The sequence below is a fragment of the Armigeres subalbatus genome, chromosome 2 (assembly GCF_024139115.2).
Source record: "Armigeres subalbatus isolate Guangzhou_Male chromosome 2, GZ_Asu_2, whole genome shotgun sequence".
NCBI lineage: Eukaryota > Metazoa > Arthropoda > Insecta > Diptera > Culicidae > Armigeres > Armigeres subalbatus.
The window spans coordinates 97,770,343-97,797,076 of record NC_085140.1 but is presented as its reverse complement, the minus strand read 5'-3'; the positions used below and the strand labels follow the sequence as shown (position 1 = coordinate 97,797,076).

General features: G+C 40.4%; 2 protein-coding genes across 10 annotated transcripts in view; one reads left to right on the top strand and one right to left on the bottom strand.

The window, feature by feature from the left end:
• LOC134210268 (uncharacterized) overlaps nucleotides 1-26,734 on the bottom strand; it is a 332,517-nt gene that overhangs the window by 269,227 nt on the left and 36,556 nt on the right. The window lies entirely within an intron of this gene.
• Nucleotides 6,765-9,028, top strand: LOC134214749 (interaptin-like). Of its 3 annotated transcripts, none has more exons than XM_062694075.1 (6): nucleotides 6,765-6,910; nucleotides 6,969-7,660; nucleotides 7,796-8,086; nucleotides 8,151-8,462; nucleotides 8,544-8,719; nucleotides 8,785-9,028. In XM_062694075.1, the coding sequence occupies exons 1-6, from the start codon at nucleotides 6,898-6,900 to the stop codon at nucleotides 8,978-8,980; spliced, it is 1,680 nt and encodes a 559-aa protein (XP_062550059.1). In that variant the 5' UTR covers nucleotides 6,765-6,897; the 3' UTR covers nucleotides 8,981-9,028. The 3 variants fall into 3 exon arrangements, with proteins under 3 accessions (XP_062550059.1, XP_062550058.1, XP_062550060.1); XM_062694074.1 differs by having other exon boundaries at nucleotides 8,782-9,028; XM_062694076.1 differs by lacking the exon at nucleotides 8,785-9,028 and having other exon boundaries at nucleotides 8,518-8,654.

The following is a 26,734-nucleotide window of genomic DNA, read 5'->3' as shown; positions in this document are numbered from 1 at the left end:
GTGTGATTTGATATGAGGTATTGATTAGTTTAGAGCTTGTTCGCTAGGTGGCGGTATATTTGAATTCATTAATTTAGACTACTCAAGTAATTCCGATATATGGAATTTTCCTTATTGTAAATATTCTTATCGCACAAATTTGCAATTTGTAACGATGACGTCTTTAATAAAGTTCGTCTGGTGGGAATTGACTGTCATGTGACGGAATAAATAATTAGGAAATTTACAAATAGGCGGAGCTAGCGTACTTGCAATATTCTTGCATATATGAAATATTGCTTTAGCTTGAGATCCCTCGTACCTACACTCAAGTTGTATTCGGCAACATTGTTCAGGATGTGTAGCACTACAAAGCGGTGTTCAATATAATTAGTACGTCTTCCAATTTTAGAATTTGTGCGATAAGAATATTTACATTGAGGAGAATTCTATATATCGGAATATCTTAAGTAGTCCAAAATAATGAATTCAAATATACCACCACCTGGCAGCCGAGTTCTAAACTTATCAACGCCTCATGCCAGAGCACATGCCTTCCTGCATAACCTTTTTAAAAAAGGTGCAGTTCGAAATAGAAAGGATTTTCGGATATAAGTAAAATAATCATGAAAAATCACTCGTTTTATACCCTTGTTCACTAAAACCCCTCCCCGCGATGTACCCGCCCATCAATAGTCAATCTTTGGTAACGACCTGAAAGATGATTAAATTATCTTTCGAAACAGCCCCATAAATCAAAAATTGGCCAAACATTAAAAAAGTTATAGCAATTTCGATTTGGGGTCAATTTGACCCCAGAGCACAGACAACGTAAGTTTTTTTGAGCACAGACAGAAGGTTAAATATAGATAAAAAATGAAAAAAACAGTGTTCGGAGCCAGTTCTTCGGGCTCGATTGGCAATAACTCACAGTACGCATCACGTACCCGGAAGTCAATGAAGCTGGAGTCAATGCGAATAATACACACGGTTTGGAATTCTTTATTTTACTGATTATAGGCTCTAACAATTGGTTGCATGATTATGAAGAGAGCTTTTGATGTATGGTTCGTGCGTCCTAAAACTGGTTTTGAGGATGGCACAGAGCTTAGGGTAGATTTTAATCGCATCTTTCATCTACTGTTGACCAATCGGAACTCGCAAGTCTATCTACGGATGTTGAACTCTAGCAATCACTCGTCATTACCCTCGCACAGAAGTGACGGGTGTCATATCTTATGGATGTGATCTACTATGGAAAAGAGAAGACTATGGCTAGCCAATAAAGACCACAACAGACAACATTTGTGTGGGTAATGAACCCTTTTCTTCATATAAAATGCCTGTAACCTACTAAGGGCCAGGGCCGTATTACTCCCAGCACTAGTGAGACCCCCTTCCACAAGCCTCATTCTTGGTTTTCTCATGAAAAAACTCCCACTTTAATTTGTGCACACATTTATTTCGTCCTTGACGTCCTACCTCCTTCCTTCTATTTTTGCGTCCGTCCTGTAACACCGGACGACGCCACCCACTTTCTTAGCTTTACCTCCTACCTTCCCCTTTCTTACATTTGGTCGAATAGGACATTTGGCTGAATAGGACATTTTGCCGAATAGGACATTTGGCCGAATAGGACATTTGGCCGAATAGGACATTTGGTCGAATAGGAAATTGGCCGAATAGGACATTTGGCCGAATAGGACATTTGGCCAGATAGGACATTTGGCCAGATAGGACATTTGGCCAGATAGGACATTTGGTCGAATAGGAAATTGGCCGAATAGGACATTTGGTCGAATAGGAAATTGGCCGAATAGGACATTTGGCCGAAAAGGACATTTGGCCAGATAGGACATTTGGCCAGATAGGACATTTGGCCAGATAGGACATTTGGTCGAATAGGACATTTGGCCGAATAGGACATTTGGCCGAATAGGACATTTGGCCGAATAGGACATTTGGCCGAATAGGACATTTGGCCGAATAGGACATTTGGCCGAATATGACATTTGGCCGAATAGGACATATGGCCGAATAGGACATTTGGCCGAATAGGACATTTGGCCGAATAGGACATTTGGCCGAATAGGAAATTGGCCGAATAGGACATTTGGCCGAATAGGACATTTGGCCAGATAGGACATTTGGTGGAATAGGACATTTGGCCGAATAGGACATTTATCTTAATAGGACATTTGGCCGAATAGGACATTTGGCCGAAAAGGAGATTTGGCCGAATAGGACATTTCTGCCGTAATCTGACAAAGTGACGTATACGTCATTTTCCAAAAATGGTGTTAACGAGTACTACTCATCGAGCTCTTTAACAGAAAAATGGAAAACATGCATGTTGTAAAATGGCTGTTACGTCACTTTTCCAGATTGCGGCAGATTTGGTCTAATAGGATATTTGGCCTAATAGGACATTTGGCTAAATAGGGCAATGGCCGAATAGGACATTTGGCTGAATAGGACATTTCGCCGAATAGGACATTTGACCGATTAGGATATTTGACCGAATAGGACATTTGGCCGAATAGGACATTTGGCCGAATAGGATATTTGGCCGAATAGGACATTTGGCTGAATAGGACATTTGGCCGAATAGGTAATTTGGCCAAATTGATCATTGGGCCGAACAGGACATTTGGCTGAATAGGTCATTCAAAAAGTAAGAAATGAGGTGTAAAAATAAGTCGTCTCACTTTTTAGTACATATTTATTTCCCTCTTCTCACTATGAAAAGTGAGTAGTGTGAAGTTGGAAATGAGACGTCTCACTATTCACTTCTCACTTTTCACAGTGAGAAGTAAGAAATGGGGAGTGAAAAGTGAGACGTCTCACTACTCGCTCCTCATTTCCCACTTCTCACTGTGAAAAGTGAGACGTCTCACTATTCACTTCTCTGTTAAAAGTGAGCAGTTTTGCACTACACTACACTTTGCACTACTCACTTTTCACAGTGAGAAATAAGAAACCAGTAGTGAGAAGTGAGACGTCTAACTTCTCACTTCTCACCCTTCATTTCTCGTTTATCACTTTTCACTTCTCACTGCGTTAAGTGAGAAGAACAAAGTGAGAAGGGGAACGCCTTACTACTAACTTCGCGCTTCTCATTTATAAAAAAGTAGTGAAAAGTGATCTGTTTGGGCGACTTCAATGCGAAGATCGGATCCGACAACTCGAACCATGAGCGCATTATGGGACGCCATGGTCTCGGAAAAATGAGCGAAAACGGAGAGCTGTTCGCAGAATTTTGTGGTAATAACGACATGGTGATTGGGGGATCGCTCTTCCCTCATCGACCGGTTCACAAGGTCACGTGGGTTTCCCGTGACTGCTTTACAGAAAATCAAATCGACCACATCTGCATCAGCCGAAAATGGAAACGGAGCCTTCTTGATGTACGGAATAAACGTAGTGCCGATATCGCGTCTGATCATCACCTCCTCATCGGCGAAATACGCCTGCGCATTGCGCGGATTCGTCGACAGGAGGAGAGAGTTGGACGACGATTCAACACACGCCGACTGGAAGATGCCACGGTGAAACGGTCCTTCGTTGAAGAACTGGAGACGCGTGCTGCAGATATTCCGAAAGGTGGCAGCGTGGAAGACTAATGGACCGCCATCAAGAATGCCTTCATCGCCACCAGCGAGAACAATCTGGGCGAACTGCGCACCCAGAGAAAACAATGGATCACCGATGAGACCTGGAGGAAGATAGAGGAGCGAAGAGAAGCCAAAGCCGCGATAGAGCGATCGAAAACCAGAGAAGCCAAAGTCTTAGCCCGTCAACGATACGCGGCTCTTGAGAAGGAAGTAAAACGCTCATGTCGACGGGACAAGCGAGCGTGGGCCGACTCTCTGGCCGACGAAGGAGAGAGAGCCGCCGCAACCGGCGACATTCGCCTCCTCTACGATATCTCACGACCCTTTAGCGGGGCGAAGATGAATGCAACGATGCCTGTGAATGTCGCGAATGATCAGTTATTGACCGACCCAACTGACCAGCTGAAACGCTGGTTTGAGCACTTCGAACAACTTTTTCAAGTGCCAGCCAGGCCATCACCACCTCGGCATGATCTGCCTAGGATCCGACGTATAACACGTGTCAATACCGAAGTTCCATCACTGCTAGAGATTCAAACAGCCATCCAGAGCATGAAATCGAATAAAGCCCCAGGGGTCGACCGCATATGAGCCGAGATGCTCAAAGCTGACCCCATGACATCCGCTCAACTACTGCATCGTTTATTTCGTAATATCTGGGACACCGCAACTTTCCCGGTCGACTGGATGCAAGGTATGTTGGTGAAAATGCCCAAACAGGGTGACCTGACTGTATGCGATAACTGGCGAGGCATTATGTTGCTGTGTACCGTTCTCAAAATTCTGGGCAAAATTATCCTAGCCCGGATTCAGGAGAAGATCGATGCGACTCTCCGGCGACAGCAAGTCGGATTCCGTGCCGGAAGATCCTGTGTGGACCATATTGTCACGCTCCGCATCATTCTGGAGCAGGTCAACGATTTCCAAGAGTCCCTTTACTTGGTATTCATTGACTACGAACTAGTCATCAACGTCAACAAAACCAAATCGTTGGATGTAAACACGGTGACTCCTTCCAGTTTCACAGTAGCCGGGCAACCAGTGGAGAATGTTGAAACCTTCCAATATCTTGGTAGCCAAATGGCGTCAGACGGCGGTACCAAGGCGCACGGATCAAGAAAGCAAGGGCTGCCTTTGCGAGTTTAAGAAATATATGGAAAAACAGGCAGATAAGTGAACGCACCAAAATACGAATTTTCAACTCTAACGTGAAATCTGTGCTGTTATACGCTAGCGAAACATGGTGTGTATCAGTGGAGAACACTCAACGGCTGCAGGTGTTCATTATAGTAAGTAAGTAAAGTGAGAAGTGAGACGTCTAACTTCTCACTTCCCACCCCTCAGTTCTCGTTTATCATTTTTCACTTCTCACTGCGTTAAGTGAAAAGAACAAAGTGAGAAGGGGGACGCCTCACTACTAACTTCGCGCTTCTCATTTATAATAAAGTAGTGAAAAGTGAGACGTCTCACTTTTCATTCCTCATTTCTCACTTCTGACTGTGAAAAGTGAGGAGTGAGTAGTGAGACGTCTTACTTTTTACACCTTATTTTTTACTTTTCGGCCCAATAACTGTTCTCACTCATCACTCCTTACTTCTTATTTCTGTTAATTGCATATTATTCGGCAACTAGGCCGTACGAAAATCATTATTTTGTTAAATATCTTGGCTGTGCATTTGTACAGCACATGTTTCGAAATGGACAAATTGATATGAAATCTGAGTAATTCTCGCTGAGACTGTTCCATTAGTTGCACGAGGTTCTTAAAAATGCCTGAATTTATATTCATTCGAAAGCTTTCGGCGAGTGGTTGTGGTTGCGAACCTAACGGAAAAATAGTTTACAAAAAGAAATCCAAGATGGTGGTTAAATTCAATATGGCTGCACTCTTCCTCTTTCCAACGATATGCTGATCTCTATGATCGGTTTAAAAACGTTATGACAGTTTTGGTGAGTCAAGAATTGACAAAAATCAAGGGGTCCATTAAATTGATTTCGTGTATAACTAACGAGGGGTTCATCTTTCTGAAGAATTTAACTCGGATCCTTAATATATTCGCCGAAAACTTTCGAATGAATATAAATTTAGGCATTTTTAAGAATTTTTAAAATCTATATAATAAAAATGAGTTGAGTTTTCCTTCCTGGAGGCATGGAGTGCGATCCTCTCGTTTAATAAACAATGTGCACTCGCTTGGCTGTGGATATACAACAGTAAAGCACATGTGGAGATTGGACAAATCAAGCATCCGAAAGATATTCAATTTGCAAAAAAGAGAGCTAACCGCGGGGGAGGTTGGTACTCGGATTCTGATGGCTTTTCCGCAAGCGTGACCTTTAAGTGGTCTTGTTGTGTAGGGGTTACCACGCCTATCTAGAGAGTAGGAGGTTGAGGGTTCGAGTCCCTCCAAGACACGTGGATTCTTTTTCGCAAAATTCATATCAATTTGCCCATTTCGAAACATGTGCTGTGCATATGCACAGCCAAGATATTTAACAAAAAAATGGTTTTCGTACGGCCGAGTTGCCGAATAATATGCAATTAATTGCTTCCTGACGATTTAACTCGCGAACGGGTTGACCGATTTACAAGATTTTTTCCCTAATCGATTCGTTTTGGGATCCGCAAGGTTTGTATATACAAAAAGTTGTTGAATTTAACGGGGAAATGTAAAAAATCATTAGAATACAATTTTGGGTCAGCTGTTGAGAAAAACAAAACAAACGCACGGACATTGATCTAGAGTGCGGTGCTGCAAATAAGTCCATTGTGACATTTGCAACACCCGGGCAAAGCTGGGTATTTTCCGCTAGTTGCAAAATAAGAGCTAACCGCGATGGAGGTTGGTTTTCGGATTCTGATGGCTTTTCCACAAAGGGGACTTTTAATCTGCCCCTACATATTATATGGTTTGCAATGAACATTGATCTCAGACTTCTACTCATCGATCTTAATTGATTTTGATCCACATGCCAGAGATTCGAGACCAAAATGTTTCCTTAATCCTTGACATCTATTATTTTTGTCCAATTTTTCATGTAGTTTCGATTTATTGCTTTGATTATTAAATTATTACAAAAAAGGATTAACGCTTCTTAGCTAAGCACGAGAAAGGTAGCGTAACGGAAGATTTCCTCAACTGGTATTTTTTCGATTTATTCAAGATCAAATTCAAGATGCTATTTTTCTAATCACAGTAGTCTGATTCTGTCATGTCATTTTCGATTCCTACAAAAACTGATCGCGTAATATTTTTCGTTCGTTTTTTAAACTTTCCGTCTTGTGAGTGCTGTGCAGCATATCATGGAGTTCAAAGGTAAGCTCAATAAATTAGCCCACAATTCACATAAGTGCCCACCAATGTACATCCCCAGCATTAAAAACCACAAAGGAAATAACCTCAAAAGTCAACACTGGCGTCCCAAAGAAATCGTCCACGCTGACATTTGTGCATTCCCGCCAATCAAGCACCCTATCGCGGACTTCCAGCAGGCAAAGCCACCTGAATCTCGCAGACCGGAAATCGTCAAACACTAACCTGGCGGGCAAAGCGCGTCCAACGACCAGTTTTATTTCCACGCGGGTGACGCATCCGTCCTCCAGTTCGTGCATTACCGTGGACGACAAGCTCCCGCTGGGAGTCCACCGGCTGGGCACCCTTCCAGCCTATCTGCGAAACAAACGCCCAGCGACGGCAACCGCCAAGCTGGAAAGTGGCCAATCCCCGATGATCCACCGGAAAACGGATTCACCGAAGGAAGAGCCATTTAAGTTCGATGCGGTAACGCCGAGTAAAGCGGCTACGCAACAAGGTGACGCAAAGGAAGAAACAAAAAACGATGACTCCGGGATCCAGGTTAGCAGTCCACCGTGCGAAGGACAGACGCCGGACGGCAGCGAGGCTCTTCAGGAAATGGTTCAGGAAATGGGCTTGAAGGAGATTCTTTCCAAAATGAGGCACCTGGGCGACTCGTGCGATGGAAAGCAGAAACGTATTGAGCAACTGGAGTCGGAAATCGTTCGACTTCGTAGGTCAATTGAGGACCGCGATGATGATATTCAGAAGGTTATTTGACGTTTTTATTTTATCTTTCCTTTTCATTCTGCCGTTTAGTGCTATTTAACTCTCTTTCGGATTTGGAATGGATTGTTAATCTTTGAATCATTATTTTTCTCATTTATTTTGGTTTTCGTTCCCCAGATGAAGTTCAACATGAACAAGGTGCGGTCCTTGGCGAACAATCGAGATACGATCGCGCGGGATGGTCTGCAGGAACTGGAGAAGAAACTCGACAGCCTGCAGAAGGAATTGACTCAGAAATGCAACGATCTCTTCAAAAGTAAAGATAAGATTAGCAGACTGAAGCAGAAACTGGCAGAATCCACTGCAACTGTTGAGGAGCGAGACCGAACCATTTTTGACCTTCTGGAGAAGGACGCAGTTCGGGCGGCGGAATTCAAAGCAACGCAACAATCGAGCGATGAATTGAAGGTTCGTGGATAAATAATTTTGGATGGTTCAATAACATTAAAATTTGAGAATTTATTATTTTCAGCAACAACTGACAGCGCTGCGCAAAGAACTCACCGCAAAAGACACGCAAATAATCGAAATGCAGACGAACGATCCGATGAAGCTTGTTCAGTCGGAAGTGGATGCGTATCACAGTGTGGTGGCAACCCTGCGTAAGGAAGTCGAACAGCTGCGCTTCGAGAACCAAATGCTTGCCAGCTTGAAAAAACAAGACGACGTAATGCTGCAGATTCGCACCAAGTTGTTCGAGAACGTCGAGCGCAACAAGGAGTCGTACAAGGCACAACTGAAACAGTTGTGTAGAAGTGGAAGTGTGGAAGAAATTGATGAAGAGGTATGTCTGCAAATTGTTCGGCGTTGATTCAGGGGTCTATTTAGTACTGATTCAGTTTTTACATTTGCTATAAAATTACAGATTAATCAAATTGAGGAGGTAAGTTCTCGACAACGGAGGTCCGTTTTTGAAGAATTGGACGACAAGCAGTGCGCCGCGGAAGATCAGACCGACGAGCAGTGGAAAGAAGTAGGCAGCCAAATACTGAGCATGGCGAAGCTCCTCATCAAGGAGAATAAGGGATTGCTAGATATTGTGTAAGTTGAACATTTCAAGAGTTTTGTACATATAAGAATCAACCTAAGTTATTTGTCGTCAGAAGATCTCATTGCGATGCAGACACACAAGACGGAGAACACATGCGATCAGTGGAAAACGATGAGCAGAATCAACTGGTGGAGGATTCGTTGTTATCCGAGGAATCGACAATCTTGGTTAGAGAAAGTGACGAACGGTGCGATGTGGAAGAGGAAATTACCAGTAGAATCGTTTACGATGAACAAATTTTGAGCATATGATGATGGTACTAAATTAAGTGAGATTCAATAAGATGGATTCTAGTTTAATTTTGAACATTTAGGGGAACAGACGGCTTTGGCAGGTTTTGTTCTATTATTGGCAGGGGGGTTTTTGCTGACCGATTTTTATGAAATTTGGCCACAATATTCTTCGATATGCAAATAATGTTTGGGCCAAATTTGAGCATAATCAGTCATAAAAAACCCCTCTGCCAATAATAGAACAAAACCTGCCAAAGCCGTCATTTCCCCCTATTTTCGATACTGAAAGAATACACCCTATTGATTTTACATAGATAAAATAAGAAGCACATTGCGGCCAAAATAACTTATTTGTGATTTAGTTGCATTTGTTCCTTAATTTATTTTTCTAACGAAAGTGCATTAGTAAACAACTTACAATTATTGTTAAATGACAACAATAAACAAAATACAATTGTTGTAACATGATTAAAAAAATCGGGTCTACTTGTGCATGATTTTGATGAGCTTTCCCTTAATTTCTATCTTGCGTAAGTTTTCATATTTTTAGATATTTTCCATTTTTTTAACAGTGCTTACTAGTTAGCTTGGTAGGTCTTCACCTAACTTGCGTAGATGGGCGGACAGTGTCGGCCAGGGTGGAGGCTGATAAATTACAATTACTGACACAGTGTTAATAGTTACCTCATATGAGCCATATGGTCCTGTTTATTTGATTACCTGAAAGCAAAGAACAAAATGATGACATCATTAAATTATGATCCATTACCTTTTTTTCGGAAGAAAGTAAATAAATAAATATATAGAAACTCCGCATGAACTCGTGACAAATTTGTATTTATTGTCATCAAACATTTGCAGACCGTCTTGATAGGATGCAAAATTTGTTTGCTCTCTTACTTCCGTCAATTTTTCTATCGGATTTAATTTTTTTTTGATTTGAAAAGCTTGTGAGTGGTAAAGAGTGTAAAGTAGTGTAAGGGTGGCTTTCGGCGCAGTTTCAGTGAGGAGGAGTTTACCGTCGCCAATCCGAAGAATGAAGGAAGGCCTTTTCGTGCACATTATCTGAAGTCTTTCTCGAAGTCTCAAAGCAGTATGCAAAGTTTGATGTCCCATTAGCCCCGACAGCAGAGCAACGTTCAAGCATATAGAAGCCTGATGGCGTTGCTAGGTGTGGTTAGGCGGGGACAGAGAGGACCAACATACAGATGGATTTAAGGATCTTGGGTATCCAATGACGTGGGTTGGCATGTCCTCGGCTATCAGATTTGAGAACCATACCTGTAAGCTGACGGTAGGTCAATTCATGTCAGTGTGAGGTAAGTAGTTTTGGGGAACACGGAAATGGTGAGTACACCTTCTGTTTTACCATTTTATGCTAATTCAAACAAAATCTCACAAAATCGGGCGATGATATTTTTGCGTTTATATATTTACATTGATGTTCACATTTTAGGTATAAACCATAATAACTTTGTTTCGGTAGTAGTGTATGGTTCCGTTAATGCAAATGGCGCGACTGAAGTAGGTGATTCATAGAATGTATATACTTGTATATCTTCTCTCAAATTGATATAGCTCAATTTTTACCATTTATGTTTTAATGTTTTTAAGTACGATAGAAAAATCTCATATTTTCATTACCGTGTGCATTTTAAATAATATATGCATTTCTAACAATTTATGAATGATTTCAAAAGTAGACATTAAGAATATAATATGTAATTATTTTCATACTATGCCACACATTTCCATAAATGTATGTATACGACAGATATTTCCAGCAGGCTATTACATTTACTGCAAAAATGTGTTTCAACGAGCTTTGGTAAATTATCGAGTGCCTAACATAGTGCCGGAAATCAGACCTACGTCGGGGTTTTATTAGTTATTAGTTTATTATATGGCACTCATATTCATTCATACCATCCATTTAATTTTTTTTAAATCAATCAAATCAGCATCATTATACTCATTATTTTCATTCATTCATAGTGCATTTCGTTTCTAATATTAATTATACAGTGAACCTTCTCACATTTAACATGTTCTTCAACTCAATGACTATCCTGACTGTTCTGATCGTTTTCTTTCACATCCTTTAATACTCGATGGTAGAAGTTTGAATTATACCATCAGATATCTCTGTATCAGGAAATAAGACGGCAGAAGAGGATGTACCATATTCATTATATTTCCAGCTGATTTTTTTTCTCTCTCTGTATTTATCATCAGTCCAATCATTATTATATTATTAGTTACATCAAATTCATTTTGTTATCCATGAACTAAAATTCTGGATCGGACCAACAATCAAACTCATCACTTGGCGGCAATATTTTTATAGAATACATATACCAAAATTTCGGCTTATATTCATTTCATTCGTAATATTCTTTGAAGTCAAATAAATCATCATCTTCGCAATATAGTGTGGACCCGATTTTATAGGATTTTATCACGTTTTTGACCCGATTTTATCACCCAAAAAAAGAAAATTTCAGTCGTTTTTTTTTTATTTTCGTAAAGAATACAAACAACAATTAATTTCATGAAATAACTTTCACTGCCTGTGGTTAATTGTGAATCATCTCTGAGTGCCTGTCCAGGATTTTGTAAGCCTTTTCGACTAGAAATTACTGGAACCCTACACGCATTTTGCCTTTCCAATACATAAACTGTTAAAAATTATATTTTTCAGATTTTGTCACATTTTCTATTTTATCCCCACATTCACCAGTGATAAAATTGGGATGTTACTGTATTATTTACGTTTCTCATTTTATTTCTCATACAAATTTAATTCTTATCCATTTTGTATATATTTATGGGGGGAAATGCTTATGGTGGTGGCTGGCCCAATTATTACTTCCGGTCTTTTACTATACTTAGTATAGTAATAGTCAACCATTCGTTCTACATATTACTAATATGGGGGGCAAGCATGATCAATTGTTATAGAATTTAAAAAGAAAACGAATGTTAAGACCAAGTGCCACCGGTTGACACCAAGCGGGCCAGTGTAATGTGGGGTAGTTAGGGTTTAACGAAATTAGCAAATAATATAATTTATTTTATCATGCACAATTTTAGGATAGTTTCTACGCATCGTATTATTAGAAGGTTTGTTTTTAGTTTTACTTAGCGGAAGAGAGGGTTTAAACTCTGCGTTACATTGCATTAGTGCTGTCCAATGAGAGCTTGAAGTAGTTCGAAGTTTCTCCCTGTCCTGCTCATGCCCATTTGTTGACAAAAAAGAACGAACAGGACGGGAACAACTTCGAGCTACTTCGAGCTGCTCATTGGACAGCACTATTGATTCCCCGATTCAGTGTGTTACTTTACTAAGTAATAGCAGTTTCGAGGCGGTAAGGATATAATTTTGATAAACAGAGTTGATTTGATTTATTTTTTTTCTGGTGGTGCTAAACTGATAAGCTTTATTAACGTCTATCTCCCTCTATTTTGGTCACGATCTTTCGGTATCATAAGCGATCAGCACTCATAATATTACTTAATGTGTGGGGCACGCATGGAACATATTTACGAAGCGTATCAGCCGGCTGACCCGGATTGATCAGGAGTGTTAGGCTTGATATGGTTATTCTAATTCAGTTTGATTATTTATATTCTTAGGCAGCAAATGATTGGGAGCTTGTTATATAGCTAATAGTAGTGGAAAATTCGGTAGAAAATATGTTCTCCAATTAATATCGTAAAAAAGGTCTATAGAATAATCACTAATGATTTGGGGCCAATGATGGAGGCCCCCCACCCCCCATTATTTTTTTGTTTCAGACGACCGGCTTTGAAGAACAGCAACATCCAACAACAGAGAGGCATGGAGGCATGATGGAGTTGGATGGATGGATCTAAGAGATAATCGTTATCCATGTTCGTGGAGTTACTATACTAATCATAAAATCATTGTCTCGTTTCAGCAAACGTAAATCTTCTCAACTACATTTCCCTTTCCTATCAACTCTCTTTTCTTTTAATGTATCCGATACTTGTGGGACTGGTTAAACCCAGCGCCTGCTTGTGGTTGGAAGCCGGTGTACTATACGGTCTAGCGCATGATAACGGTGAAGGCTTGGTAGGTCTTCACCTAACTTAAGTGTAGATGGGCGGACGCTGTTGGCCAGGGTGAAGGCTGATAAATTACAAATTACAATTACAATTTATGGGGGGAAATGCTTATCTAATCTTCCGGTCAATGTCATCATATAGTGCATATACTCCTGTATATATACGATTGTGATGCATCACCAGTGCTACGATGTGCACGTATTACCTGGCAATCTAACTGCATTGATTGTCTGCCTTTTCAGAATTCCCAATAATATTCCGTTTAAATATCACAAATGATGGTTAATTGTTTGTGCTAAGGGAAAGAAAAGTGCAGTGGGTATCGGCCAAGTTCCCCCTGGCGGTGCTAAAATGATAAGCGGGAACAATACCTAATTCCATTTAAATCTTTTAGTATCATTAGTGATTATCACGCGTTATTATTTTATGTGGGGGCACGCATGGAACATATTTTTCAACCCGGTGTCAGGCGGCTGACCCATGCTCGACCAAAATAGTAAAATTTAGCTAGAATATTTTAATTTTGCTTGATTATTTTTATTTTTACCATCAAATGATTAGGAGCTTATTTTCAACATCACATAACGCAAGAGAGGGTATGGTTGGGGCATGGTTGTCCCGTGTCGTTTATGGCGATGTCGTTCCCGCATCTATGACGCCTTTGCTTGAACAAATCATTTTATGTAATGGCGGGACATGTTAATAATTCATTCTAGTTCTCAAATATTTTGGTAGATACTCTGGAGGCTGTCAAGGCGGTGGGAGGGACATTGCCTATGAGTGGCAGAGACGGCTGTGCTCTGGGCGGCAGCATGGTGAAAGCAGTTTCGGGATAGTTAGGATTCAGTTTTCATACTTAAGAGAATATCTAGAATAATATTATATTTTGATGAGCCAACCTCCATTTTTAATCACGAGCTTTATTTAGTAGCATAGGTTATCAGTACTCGTAATATACTTAATTCGGTGGGCACGCTTGGAACACATTTTTAACTCAAGTTCGACCAAAATTGTAAAATTTAATTGATTTATTTTAATTCAGTTTAATTATTTTAATCTTTCTGCGTCAAATGGTTAGGTATTTGTTCCCCCACCCCTTCTGCTCTCTCCTTTTCTATTTTATGTTTCCAAACTTAAACCAACGTGATCACACTAATCCCAAACTGCACGTACCTCTATCATATCAATCTACATACGAATCTACATACAAGAAGCGACAATCACCAGAAAACGGATTTCAATCATTTCCCTTTTACCATAAGTATAAATCATCTAAGCTATAATAAACTCTATCGTAGCGATCCCGAACTGTCTAAGCATCTTAACCCTCTCTTTCCCACGACTTTTTTCAAAGATTTCAATAGGAAGGAATCATCTATGGAAAAAATGCTAGAACAAAAGTTATTTGGTATGGCTCAAATTAGTGGAAAACGAAAAAAAGTTTTTGATTGTAAATCAATAGTTACTTGATTGTTTTCAATAGTTCCACTATTTTTACTCAAAATTGATTATATTTGCAAAAAGTTGTGTCAAATACTGGTTTTTGTTCTTGAAATAATTCGATGAATGTTGGAAGTTGCAAAATATGATGGAGCTCTACAGCTACCATGGGAAGGAAAGGGTTAACACTGTCTATTATGAACATAAACACAACCGTTTCTATCTCTACAAACATTTCTCTAATAAAAGGTTCCATAGCAGTCGCTAGAGCCGGAAGCGGTCAACAAGACGCTCCATACTCTCCTCCTCTGTCTTCTATTATCTCACAAGTTTACTACCCTGAAACTGAACTGTTTCGGAGCCCTTATGGGTTTGAAGCAGAGGACGGGACGCTCGAGCCTACCAGTCACAAGTCTCGGATAACCTGGAATAAGTTTTCCACGAGTCGAGTTCACATTGATTTCATGAGTTCTATAAATTAATCGTCACGTTGAAAATTTAAGCCAGCAGTGTAAACGTATTGCCTAATGTCATACAACGTAGATTGGCCACGGCCCGGGGATACGTTGAGTATAACAAGAATAACAAGAATAATAGAAACTATATACAGTTATCATTTTATTAAGTATTGAGGATATGTTTTTGGTTAAGTTGAGTATCAGATGGGCATGTGTGATATCCATTAATAAGACAGAATTATTAGAACTGTATTTTTGTCTTTGTAGTAAGATTAATTACTTACTAATGTTTTGCGGACCGGCGAGTGAAAGCGGCCCAATTCTTTTATCTACCTCTTTCCAGACGACCAGTGATGAAGAAAATCTTATTGTTCCGGTATCAGCAGTGGTATTCATATTCATAACAACCACCGTCAATACAGGAAGTCTGTGTTCACAACGTGATTACTTCAAGGACAATCCCAACATCTTCTGTGAATTGCAGATAAGTATTGCGTTTATATTTTAATTGCACTGAGCTCGTTCTAATCTGATCGATGAATGAATTTACTTGTCACTAATCAATATCATTAGTAAATTTAAATATTCCCGTAGATTAGAAAAGCAAGTGCATATATTTCTATTTTATGGCAACATATCACAACGAAACGGACCCTTGGGAGCCTTAAGTAAGATCTCGGTCCGGTTGCATCTAAGGAGATCTTAGTGCAGTGCACACCGGTCGTGTTGCCCAGTAGACGTATCGCTCAGTGGTATTTAAATACAACGCAGATAGGCTATGGTCAGAGGGTGCGTTGATATTACAAGATTACAAGATTACAAGATCCATTTTGTATATATTTACATTAAATATTTTCCGTATACTCTTTACATTCATTTTATTCATATATTTATTTTCATGACTCCAAAATCATGAATTCATTTTCATCATTTCAAACAAATCATGGTATGCATTATACTAGTTGTTCTTCATCATAATTGTTGTCTGATTCGCATGATAATTAAAATCACTGATAAGCCCTAATTTTCATTTACTTGTAGAGGATGGTTAATTTTTACCAAAGTTTTAAAGCTGGAGCTGAACTAAGCTGAACCGATTTGACTGCGGAAGCCACAACAGCCGCAACGGCTACAGAAACTTCCATAGCTACGAACTCCAATCGAACCTTTGAAGCTGTTGAAGTTGTTGATGCCACAGTTGGTTATATGAGCCCACTTCCGATAGAAGGAAAGAGGGATGAGAAATGCCAAACGCAATGTTATCATGTCATCGTCTCGGATACGTCCTGTTCAATCTGAAGCTATTTTGATAATGGATAAACTGGCGAGTTCGTTCCAATTCTTTCCTTTCTTTCTTTCATTTCCCTGTAAATTTAATAAATGAAAATTGAACACTAATTACGTACAGGGCATCGTTTGTTACTATCGCCGCAGATATTGTGGGAGTCCCAGGTATCCGGTTCACGCTTTAGTTAGCAACGGTGGCTCTTCTTGACCTTCTATTCCCTGAGTAGTTAGTACGAATAAGGGCGTCCTTGTGAAGTTTTGCTGTACCTGTTACGGATAACTAGTACATCCCGTTCCCTACACTTCCTGAAGAAACTTCTTGCTTCAGGGGTGAATCCTTTTTGTAATACTAGTCTTCGTAACATAAAGGACACCATTGCGGAGCATGAGATATGATCAAATTATTCGTAGTACTACTTGACCAACACCCCCAGTTGGGTGAGGGATAGAGGATGACATACACACACACACACACATCAAACATTTGCGGGGGCAGCAGGGACAGCAGGGACAGCATGGACCATGTCCAAGGGCTTGACGACCCCTCCCCAGCTGTCTGTGAGTCAGGGAGAACTGCCTAGGGCGTGGTGGGATTTAGCAGTGGGCTCTGCTAAAATCCCTCCCAAAAAACCACAAGTGCCCGTAAGCAGACTCTACCAAAGCGACTGTGTGCCGCTTCAAAAGCACAAGCCCAGGGAGTGCCAATTGGCATGGGGAGTGTCCCTACTCCGGTAGGGTAGCGCGTGAGCTGCTTCGGCAGAGAGTGAGTGATCTGGTTGTGCTGAGGCAGGAGTGTCATAGCGCGTCACCGCTATTGTCACCTCGAAGCGCAGCAGAAGTCTGAGTATGGACTGCACATGCTAAGGTAAGAGTGTCGTAGCGTAGTATCGTTGATTGGTCCCTACATACCGCTATCGACACCTCGAGGCATGGCAGTGGAGTGTTAGAGTGAGTTGTGGAGTGTACCTACTTCGGTAGGGTAGCGCGTGAGCTGCTTCGGCAGGGAGTGAGTGATCTGGTTGTGCTGAGGCAGGAGTGTCATAGCGTGTCGCCGCTATTGTCACCTCGGAGCGCAGCAGAAGTCTGAGTATGGACTGCACATGCTGAGGTAGGAGTCGAGGTACCTATCGACACCTCGAGGCATGGCAGTGGAGTGTTAGAGTGAGCACCCGAAAAAGGGTCACATGGAGCGAATGGTCTTTGGAGAAGCTGCTTTGGCGGCAGGGTGGCAGTGGGTTGTACCCACACACCTACAGTTGTGCACATGTGGTGCATGGGGAGTGTCCCTGCTTCGGCAGGGTAGCGTGTGGTCTGCTTCGGCAGTGGTGTGATTGATCTGCTCGTGCTGAGGCAGGAGTGTCGTAGCGTAATATCTGTAACTCCCAGGCAGTTACCGCTATTGACACCTCGAAGCGCAGCAGAAGTCTGAGTATGGACTGCACATGCTGAGGTAGGAGTCGAGGTACCTATCGACACCTCGAGGCATGGCAGTGGAGTGTTAGAGTGAGCACCCGAAAAAGGGTCACATGGAGCGAATGGTCTTTGGAGAAGCTGCTTTGGCGGCAGGGTGGCAGTGGGTTGTACCCACACACCTACAGTTGTGCACATGTGGTGCATGGGGAGTGTCGACTACAATGCAACTACAATGCACGTGTACTGGGTTAGTGTGTAAATGCATTCTCCCTTGTAAAAAAAAAAAAAAAAATCAAACATTTGCAGACCATCTTATTTAATTTACAATAGCACTTATTATATTTTTCTAATAAAAAAACGTTTTAAACATAAAGTAAAAAGAAACGTTTTGCCATTCTCTCGGAGACCGGAGATCCATAGTGTTATTCACCGATCGACTCAGCTCGACGAACCGAGGTGATGTCTGTATGTGTGTATGTGTACATATTTTGTGGACACAATTTTTGGAATTTAGCATTACCCGATTTACTCGCAACAAGTTACATTCGACGGGGAATGCGGTCCCATTGTTCAAATTTCCAAATTTCCCAGAGAAAAAAATCAAGAAACGAAAAAAAAAAGTTTTTCAAGAATGGTGGCAATGCATAGTAATTAATGCGAAAACATGCAAAATGACAGAAAAATGCAATATATTCCTCTATAGTGCTCTTTTGACCTTTCTTATGTGATTTTCTCAATATATTTTACGATACACGCGAAAGGCATTATTGCCGCTAGGTGGATTAATCTGGGTTTCTTAAGCATACAGGGTGTTCAATAAGTTCGAATATAATTTCAAAAAATTGAGATTAAATTATTTCTTTTCCCGGTTCCACTTCATTGAAAGTATTGTTTATAAGGAACGTTTGTAACATTTATTTTGGAATGACCTCTATTTTGTACTTCTTCACGAGCTTCAAACGTTTCTAAAACCCATCGCAAGCGGCACGCATGGTCTGCATGGGCATTTCGTTCCAGATTTGTAGAATTATTCCTTGATTGTCCCCATATTAGGCCTAAATCGCATTTTTAGTGTATAAAGTGTTATCGTGATTTTGACCTGATTTTGATGTTCAATGAATTATTGGCAGTGGCTGATTTTCTACTCGCCGCTGCCACATCCAGGCGCTATAGTATATGCGCAAAATAGCCAGCAAGAGTTAACCGCCAGAAATTTGTATGGTGAAAGACATCTAACGCGGGTTTTCTCGAAAATAGAAACTTTTCATGAAAAACTATTTGGTACCGGTTATGTAGGAAGGTGTCTGCTACTACGCCTACCAAATATTTTTTCGATGATGTTGCTTAATTTTGAGAAATCGAACCTTAGATGCCTTTCGCCATACTGATTTCAGAAAGTTAACTCCTAGTGTGCCGCTGTAAGCACGCTCAAAGTAGGCGATTCATTGATTTTAACCTTCAAAATTTGACCAATTGATTTTGACCTTGATTTTGACCTTCAAAAACGGCAATTTACGATGTCCCAATCCATTTTCAACGCGCGTAATAAACAAACAACAATTGACAGAACGTCAACACTACACATATCCATTAGCGTATATATACCGCTTACGCTGACACAAATACTAATACAGAATATGTACATTGTGCTTACAAACACAATGATCAAAGATTTGTATTTGAATTTATTGAACACCCTGTAGATTTGCTCATTGTTACATCATTCATTTTTCATTTCATTTATTTAGTCTACATCTAAACAGATAACACTGAATCAACAATTTGACGCCACAATAGGCCGCATCTCTCCATCCTCGAATACGCCCCACGCTCGCCAAGTCGTTTTGCACCTCGTCCCTGTCGGATCGGAAGCGAACACCAGCTCAGGGTTCGGCAGAAAATGGTTTTAAAGAAATCCCGTCGATTTTCGATGGAATATTCGAATTGACCATTTTTACGGATATTCCGGATCTTCCAGGAGACCACCCAGTGGCCTCTGAAACCACACTCACACACATGCGCATACATAGACCCAGCGATACACACCAACATACACATTAGGGTGGGACAAAATTTTATTTTCCTTTCCTGCATGGTTTTTGCACGCCTCTTGGGTCCTATAATGCTTGTGCGGAATTTCAGATCAATCGGTGAAACTATATTTTAGCGCCGGCAATTTTAATTTTCCATAGGATTTACTATGGGGAAATTTACTTTTACAAAGAAAAAATCCCCAAGGTGTCCCATTATTCTCTAACGATAAATCGATCCAACTACATCATAGGAAATTTTACCAGCAAACTTTCATTGGAAGACCGCAAAGTGATCCGACGCTCGTGAAAAATGTTATTTACATAAAACTAATTGCTGTATGAACGCAAGGCTCATTGTACTTTTTGTTCCAGCACCACTGCCATCTGCTGCTTGCTGTTGTTTGTACGAGGCACCACTTTGCGTGGAGGATTCGCTTAGCATGAATGAAAAGCGGGTTACTAGGGATACGTTTATTGGCCTTGCTGTTCGAGTCTTCGTCCTTCTAGGTAGAAGAAATTCAACCAAATTTCAATGAAGGTGTGATTAACAAAAAGAGGCATGTAACGAACACTTTCCACACGTCATGCAACGAAGCGATAATAGATGCGATGTATTAGTTGGGGCCTCTGAATAGCGACGTCAATAGTTCGAAGCTGGTCTGAGCGGAGTTTTTTTGGTACTGGTACTCTATTTGATATTTATATTTATATTCCCAAATTCTAATTTTCGAGAAGATTTCCAGTATTTGTAATAGATTCAGATAAGATACACAGTTACAAATATGTTGGGATTTTAAATGTATTTTCATGCACATATTTGGAGCATGCAAATAGACGCAATATCTAATCGATCTTATTGTTCCTTTAAATCGAATTAAATTCAAGCTGTGCCTCCTTGTAAAACTCAGTCAAATTTAATTGAATATCAAATGTTAATTTGTTTGATTAGCAGCAATTTTACAAGTCGTTGAATTTTCAAAACTATTTGCTGTGTACTTGTGATACTGATTTCCGAAGAAAATAATTTAATGAACTTGCTCTGCTGCGTTGATTCTTGATTGACATGCTGATTATTCAAATCGAAGACTTCTAAATTGTGAAATAGTTTAGGAGATTCCTAGATTTGTTTTGCCTCGAGTTGAAAATATCTTCAATACAGATTATATAGAAAATATCTAGATTGAATGAGAGATGATTTTCAAATCAAAATTTTCATCACATCCCTTTTTAAATCAACGTCACATCATGGATATTCAATTAAACAAATTTAGCAAAGAAATCAATTATATAATTCTGAAACTATAACCAACATCATTGAGACTATTTTAAGCCTGTTGATGGAAAATAATAAATAAATAAATAAACTAAAAAATTAAATTATAACTATCTTATAGAAATGGATAATATATTTTTCCATAGAAAATAATTTGAAAGCTCTTAAAATGAATCTATTTGAAAGGTTGTTTTGAAATGGCTCTTTTGTCTCAAGTATATTAATAAATAAGTGATTTTTTTTTTGAATTTTGGTTTAAAGCATATTTATTGAATCTATTTTATGTCACATTCCTACATATGAACTCAAAATATTCGTGTACAAAATCAACGGTGATATTAAGAACTATTTGTACAGTAGTTCATGATTTTAAAATATAACTTTTAACTATCAATATCATTACTGTTTAGATGTAAACTAAATAAATAAATCATCACTTCATATTTAAAAAAATACACGGCTGACAGAATAGTTTGTATGAAATTCAAAGGAATACCCTCTGAAAAATAGAAAATTAGTTATAATTCAAGTCTTTGATTTGAATCAAGGATGTTATCGATCATTTAGTAATCTGCGTTTGATCATTTAGTAGTTGGTCAATAACTCATTCCAGAGACCTAATTTCAAAATGTATTGTATGGTGGACTTTTAGTGCGAAGATTTTTCTACAAATCTCCTAAACAGGTCGATGTTCGAATTCCACTATTGAAGGAGTTACGGTGCTAGTTGCTATACTTATACTAAATGATAACAAAATATGCAATCATTTAGTCTAAGTTACTGCTACTAGCGCTTTAGTTCCGTAATTAGTGAAATTCAAACAACGAACTGTTAGGCAGAACTGTAGATAAACTAGCACTAGAAGTCCGCTATACAACATATTTTGAAATTTAGCCTCTGAAATGAGTTATTGACAAACTGCTTAATGATCGAAGGCAGATTACTGAATGATCGATAACATCCTTGATTTGAATTATTGGCATATCAATCAAATATCAAAGAAGCAAAGCAACTTCATTAAATTATTTTCTTCTGAAATCAGTATCACAAGAATCATATCTCAGTCTTTTAGAAACACCAGAAAGCTTCTCGAAAGTAAGAGTATGGAAACATAAAGAATTTCCTAAAGAATACCAGTATCGAAAAAAAATCCCGCTCAGACCAGCATCGAACTATTGACGCCGAGAATGAGAGGCCCAACTAATACATCGCATCTATTATCGCTTCGTTGCATGACGTGTGGAAAGTGTTCGTTACATGCCTCTTTTTGTTAATCACACCTTCATTGAAATTTGGTTGAATTTCTTCTACCTAGAAAGACGAAGACTCGAACAGCAAGGCCAATAAACGTATCCCTAGTAACCCGCTTTTCATTCATGCTAAGCGAATCCTCCACGCAAAGTGGTGCCTCGTACAAACAACAGCAAGCAGCAGACGGCAGTGGTGCTGGAACAAAAAGTACAATGAGCCTTGCGTTCATACAGCAATTAGTTTTATGTAAATAACATTTTTCACGAGCGTCGGATCACTTTGCGGTCTTCCAATGAAAGTTTGCTGGTAAAATTTCCTATGATGTAGTTGGATCGATTTATCGTTAGAGAATAATGGGACACCTTGGGGATTTTTTCTTTGTAAAAGTAAATTTCCCCATAGTAAATCCTATGGAAAATTAAAATTGCCGGCGCTAAAATATAGTTTCACCGATTGATCTGAAATTCCGCACAAGCATTATAGGACCCAAGAGGCGTGCAAAAACCATGCAGGAAAGGAAAATAAAATTTTGTCCCACCCTAATGCACATACAAACACCCACAGATGCATAAACGCCCATTGTAAGGTGGTTGGGTACCCGGGTACCCCGTCACCCATCTACGGTGGGAAAAATCGTCACTCACATAAGAGTTAACAGAAATTCAAAGATATTCCAAAAAATCAGTGGAATTTTTATTGAAGACTCAGTAGAAAATTTTGGGGAAACTTGTTACTCATCTTTGTTAAATTATTCCTTTGGTATTTCTTCTAGAAATATCTTTGGAAATCCTTCCAGTTTTTTCACTGGGAATTCCTCTATGTTTTTCTCCAAAAAAATCGTTCTGGTATCCTGAGTTCAGTGCGTGTTGGCTCTTATTTCGGACGGCAGAACGATCGCACGATTTGCCGAAATTTTGTGTTTTGCATTGCGCGGCCGGTAATAAAGTTAATTAGTTCAGTGCGTGTTGGCTCTTGTTTCGGACGGCAGAACGATCGCGCGATTTGCCGAAATTTTGTGTTTTGCATTGCGCGGCCGGTAATAAAGTTAATTAGTTCAGTGCGTGTTGGCTCTTGTTTCAGCGGGCTTGGTAGTCATATGGCTACTGCTTCTGCCTCATACGCAGGAGGTCGTGGGTTCAATCCCAGGTCCGTTCCATTCTCCTACTTTGTATCTTTCTCTTTATCTCTCATGTTCTAGCAATCGCTAGAACTGGAAATGGACTTCCATACCGTTTCCATTACTATTCCTATACCTTCAACTTGAGTATTCTATCAGTAATCTGCTAGAATTGGAAATGAACTATAGAGCTCGTTTCCTACATCCAATTAGAAATTCCATCAGTTACCTTCTCCTATCTATCACATTGGCAGCTCGTTAACCAAGACGGACCTCTGCCTCTCCAACCTAACCCAAAAATTCCAACAAATTCCGCATGAACTCTCGGCAAGTGCAGAGGTATATTCGGCTTGCAGTGGGCGAGTGATTGCATTATCATTTCCTCCCCCTTCTCTACATTGACTTGCATTCTGACGTGGCAGGCGCCAGTATGACCTAACAAATGAGATCACCAGTACTTGTACATTGAAGATGTGTGCTAGTCCCAAGCAAACATCTGTTGGTTCCCTGTGCAAGAACAGCTGATCTGGTCATAATGGAGTAGCAACTACGAGCAGTCAATCAAGCTCAAGCTCAAAAAAATCGTTCTGGTATCCTTTCCGTAATTCCTCATGAAGTTCCTCCAGGAATTTGTCCGGAAGTTTGTAACAAGTGTCAGTGTGTGGTCCAAGATTGGTGAGATTTTTGCGTTTTAGTTGTTTAAAAAATATGACAACGTTTGTAGTTGTTGAAAGTTAAACGACCCAACTACTCCCACAAACCATGAACGCAGCCAACACTACACTACCCCATGGAAGGACGACAGTGCTACCGCTACTCACCACCAGGGACGCCGAGGAGAACATCGAATGGGCGTCCATGGGGTGGTGAATGAATCATATACAGTGGTTGATTTCCTACCTGCCGCTGCCGTATCCAGGCGCTATCGTATATGTAAAAATAGCCAGCATGAGTTAACCGCCTGAAATTTGTATGGCGAAAGACATCTAACGCGGGTTTTCTCAACAGTATGAACTTTTCACGAAAAACTATTTGGTACCAGTTATGTAGGCAGGTGTCCGCTACTACGCCTACCAAATATTTTTTCGATTAAGGTGCTTATTTTCGAGATATTAAACATTAGATTCCTTTCGCCATACTGATTTCCAAAAGTTAACTCCTAGTGTGCCGCTGTAAGTACGCTCAAAGCAGGCGATTCATTGGGTGGCGAACTGGGTGGTCAGCATGTGTCAGACATCATGCACGCGTACAAAAAAGGATGAGATTGAGCAACGACTGCTACGCGCACATAAAATTTAGCGCACGCGAGTCTCACGAAGCTTGTGTACCTCACATAGACATTGGTGAGTCGCATTGAGATATCTCAATGCGATCAGCTCATGCGCTGTTTGCCATGGCAAACCTTTCCAAACAACAGCGAAGATGCGTAAAACAGCTTGGGCGGGAAATTTTCATTCAATAAAATCATCGCCTAAGTAACGACAGACATGCATTCCTAGCGCATGAGATGAGTCTCATGAGACGTACATTGAGACACGCTCACTCAGTTATTTTTTGCGCGCTAGCTTCTCTCGTCGCGCTGAATCGGTGCTACGTCAGCTTTTGTAGCTCATGGCACACTGTCTCATCCAAGTATACACGAGAATGGATCAATCAAGGTAACTCATTTTGCACTCACCGCATCAAAACAACGGCGGCACTGTATACGCATATTTCTATTCGTGTGTGTTTGACAGAACATGTCTACGGTGGCGCGATCTGTTCATTTCATAGCGGCAGTTTTTGCTTATTGATTGGTCCATTAAGAGACTCTGTATGTGATGGAATTATTGGGCGACAACGGGTAAACAGCCAAAGGCATGGGGTCAAAGATAAGGAAGACGACACATCATTAGCCTGGTGATACTCGAGAATAAAGGTCAATTGGAAAGCAGATAAAGTATAGTTTTTGCAAAAGCGGAGAAAAGTTATAGTCGGAAAGTTTGAAGGAGTGAAAGAGGAAGTTTAAAAAGAGTGGAAAGTTGGACACTGGACATCCAGGTACTTACCGTAGCGTTCAAAATCACCGAATGAGATCCGCCCCATTCCACAAGTGACCCTAAATGCCATTTTGTATCCCCCATTGTTCCACCAGGACCTCGCGGCTTTATTATAAAACGCCATCGCGGCTTCCCGCCGTTCTAAAATCCGATTCCTGCCCTATGAGAATGTGTCGCCATAAAACCAGGCTTTTTCCCGTACGTCCACGGACTGCTGAAGCCTAGAGTTCACTACACTCGAGGGGTGCACGACACAGGCAGTGGGTCCACGAGAGGCTGCAGCCCGCTGAGAAGAAGCTGGCATCCACCCCTGACCCAGCCGCAGAAACCGAAGTGTCGCCAGGTAGCGGAGTAGCTGTGCGCGGGGCCCCGAAGAACAAAGAAGGAAGAGAAGTGAGGAAGTAAGGAAGAGAAAAGTAGGAGGTAGAACTAAGGAAGTGGAAGGCGTCGTCCAGTTTTTGAGGACAGACGCAAGAATAAAGGAAAGAAGTAGAACGTCAAGAACAGAATAAAGTGTGCTCGAAATAAAATGGGATTTTTTTCATGAGACAACTCGAGTGTTTTTATATCGCGTAGTGTTCCTTCGGAAGATCCTCCTAAGTTCCTCCAGAACTCCTCCGCTAGTTCCTTCACGAATTATTTCTCCAGCAGTTCTTCCAGGGATTCCTGCGGAAGCTCCTCCAGGGATCTATTTGGAAGTTCCTCCATGAATTCCTTCGGAAGATTCTCCAAAAATGTTGTCGAAAGATTCTCCAAGAATGCCTCCGGAAATATACTATGGATTTTTTCTGGTATTTACTCCAGGATTTATTTCAGAAATTTCCGCAGCAATACCTCAAGAAGCTCCTCCAAGAATTCATCCAGAACTATCACCAAGAATTCCTCCGGAAGTTTCTTCAGAAATTTCTTCAGTAGTTCCACCGGAAATTCCTTAAGTAGTTTCTCAGGAATATCCTTCAGAAATTCATCAGGAAAATCCTTCAGGAATCCATCCGGAATTTATCCTGAAACCTACATAAACTTCTTCCATAAAATCTTCCAGCATTCCCTCTGGAAGTTCCTTCATAAATTTCTGTGGAAGTTCCTTAAGTAAATCCTTGGAATGTTCCAACAGGAATTCTTCGGGAAATTTCTTCAAGAGTCCTCCAGAAGTAATTAGGAGCTCCATCCAGCAGAAATTAGTATAACTAATAAGGTCCTCCATCAGGAATTTATCCGGAAGTTGCTCCAAAAAATTATCCGGAAGTTCCTTAAGAAAACTCTCTTGAATTCTAACAATTTGAATGTTAAAAAATAAACATTATTCCACATTAGTTCAAAAAGGAGATGATTTTTTTTCTTAAAGTTTGTCGACTGACTAAGGGAGATGATT

Coding starts and splice junctions, on each gene's coding strand:
- LOC134214749 (XM_062694074.1), top strand. Junction 7,661..7,795: donor GCGATGATGATATTCAGAAG/GTTATTTGACGT, acceptor TTCGTTCCCCAG/ATGAAGTTCAACATGAACAA. Junction 8,087..8,150: donor AATCGAGCGATGAATTGAAG/GTTCGTGGATAA, acceptor TATTATTTTCAG/CAACAACTGACAGCGCTGCG.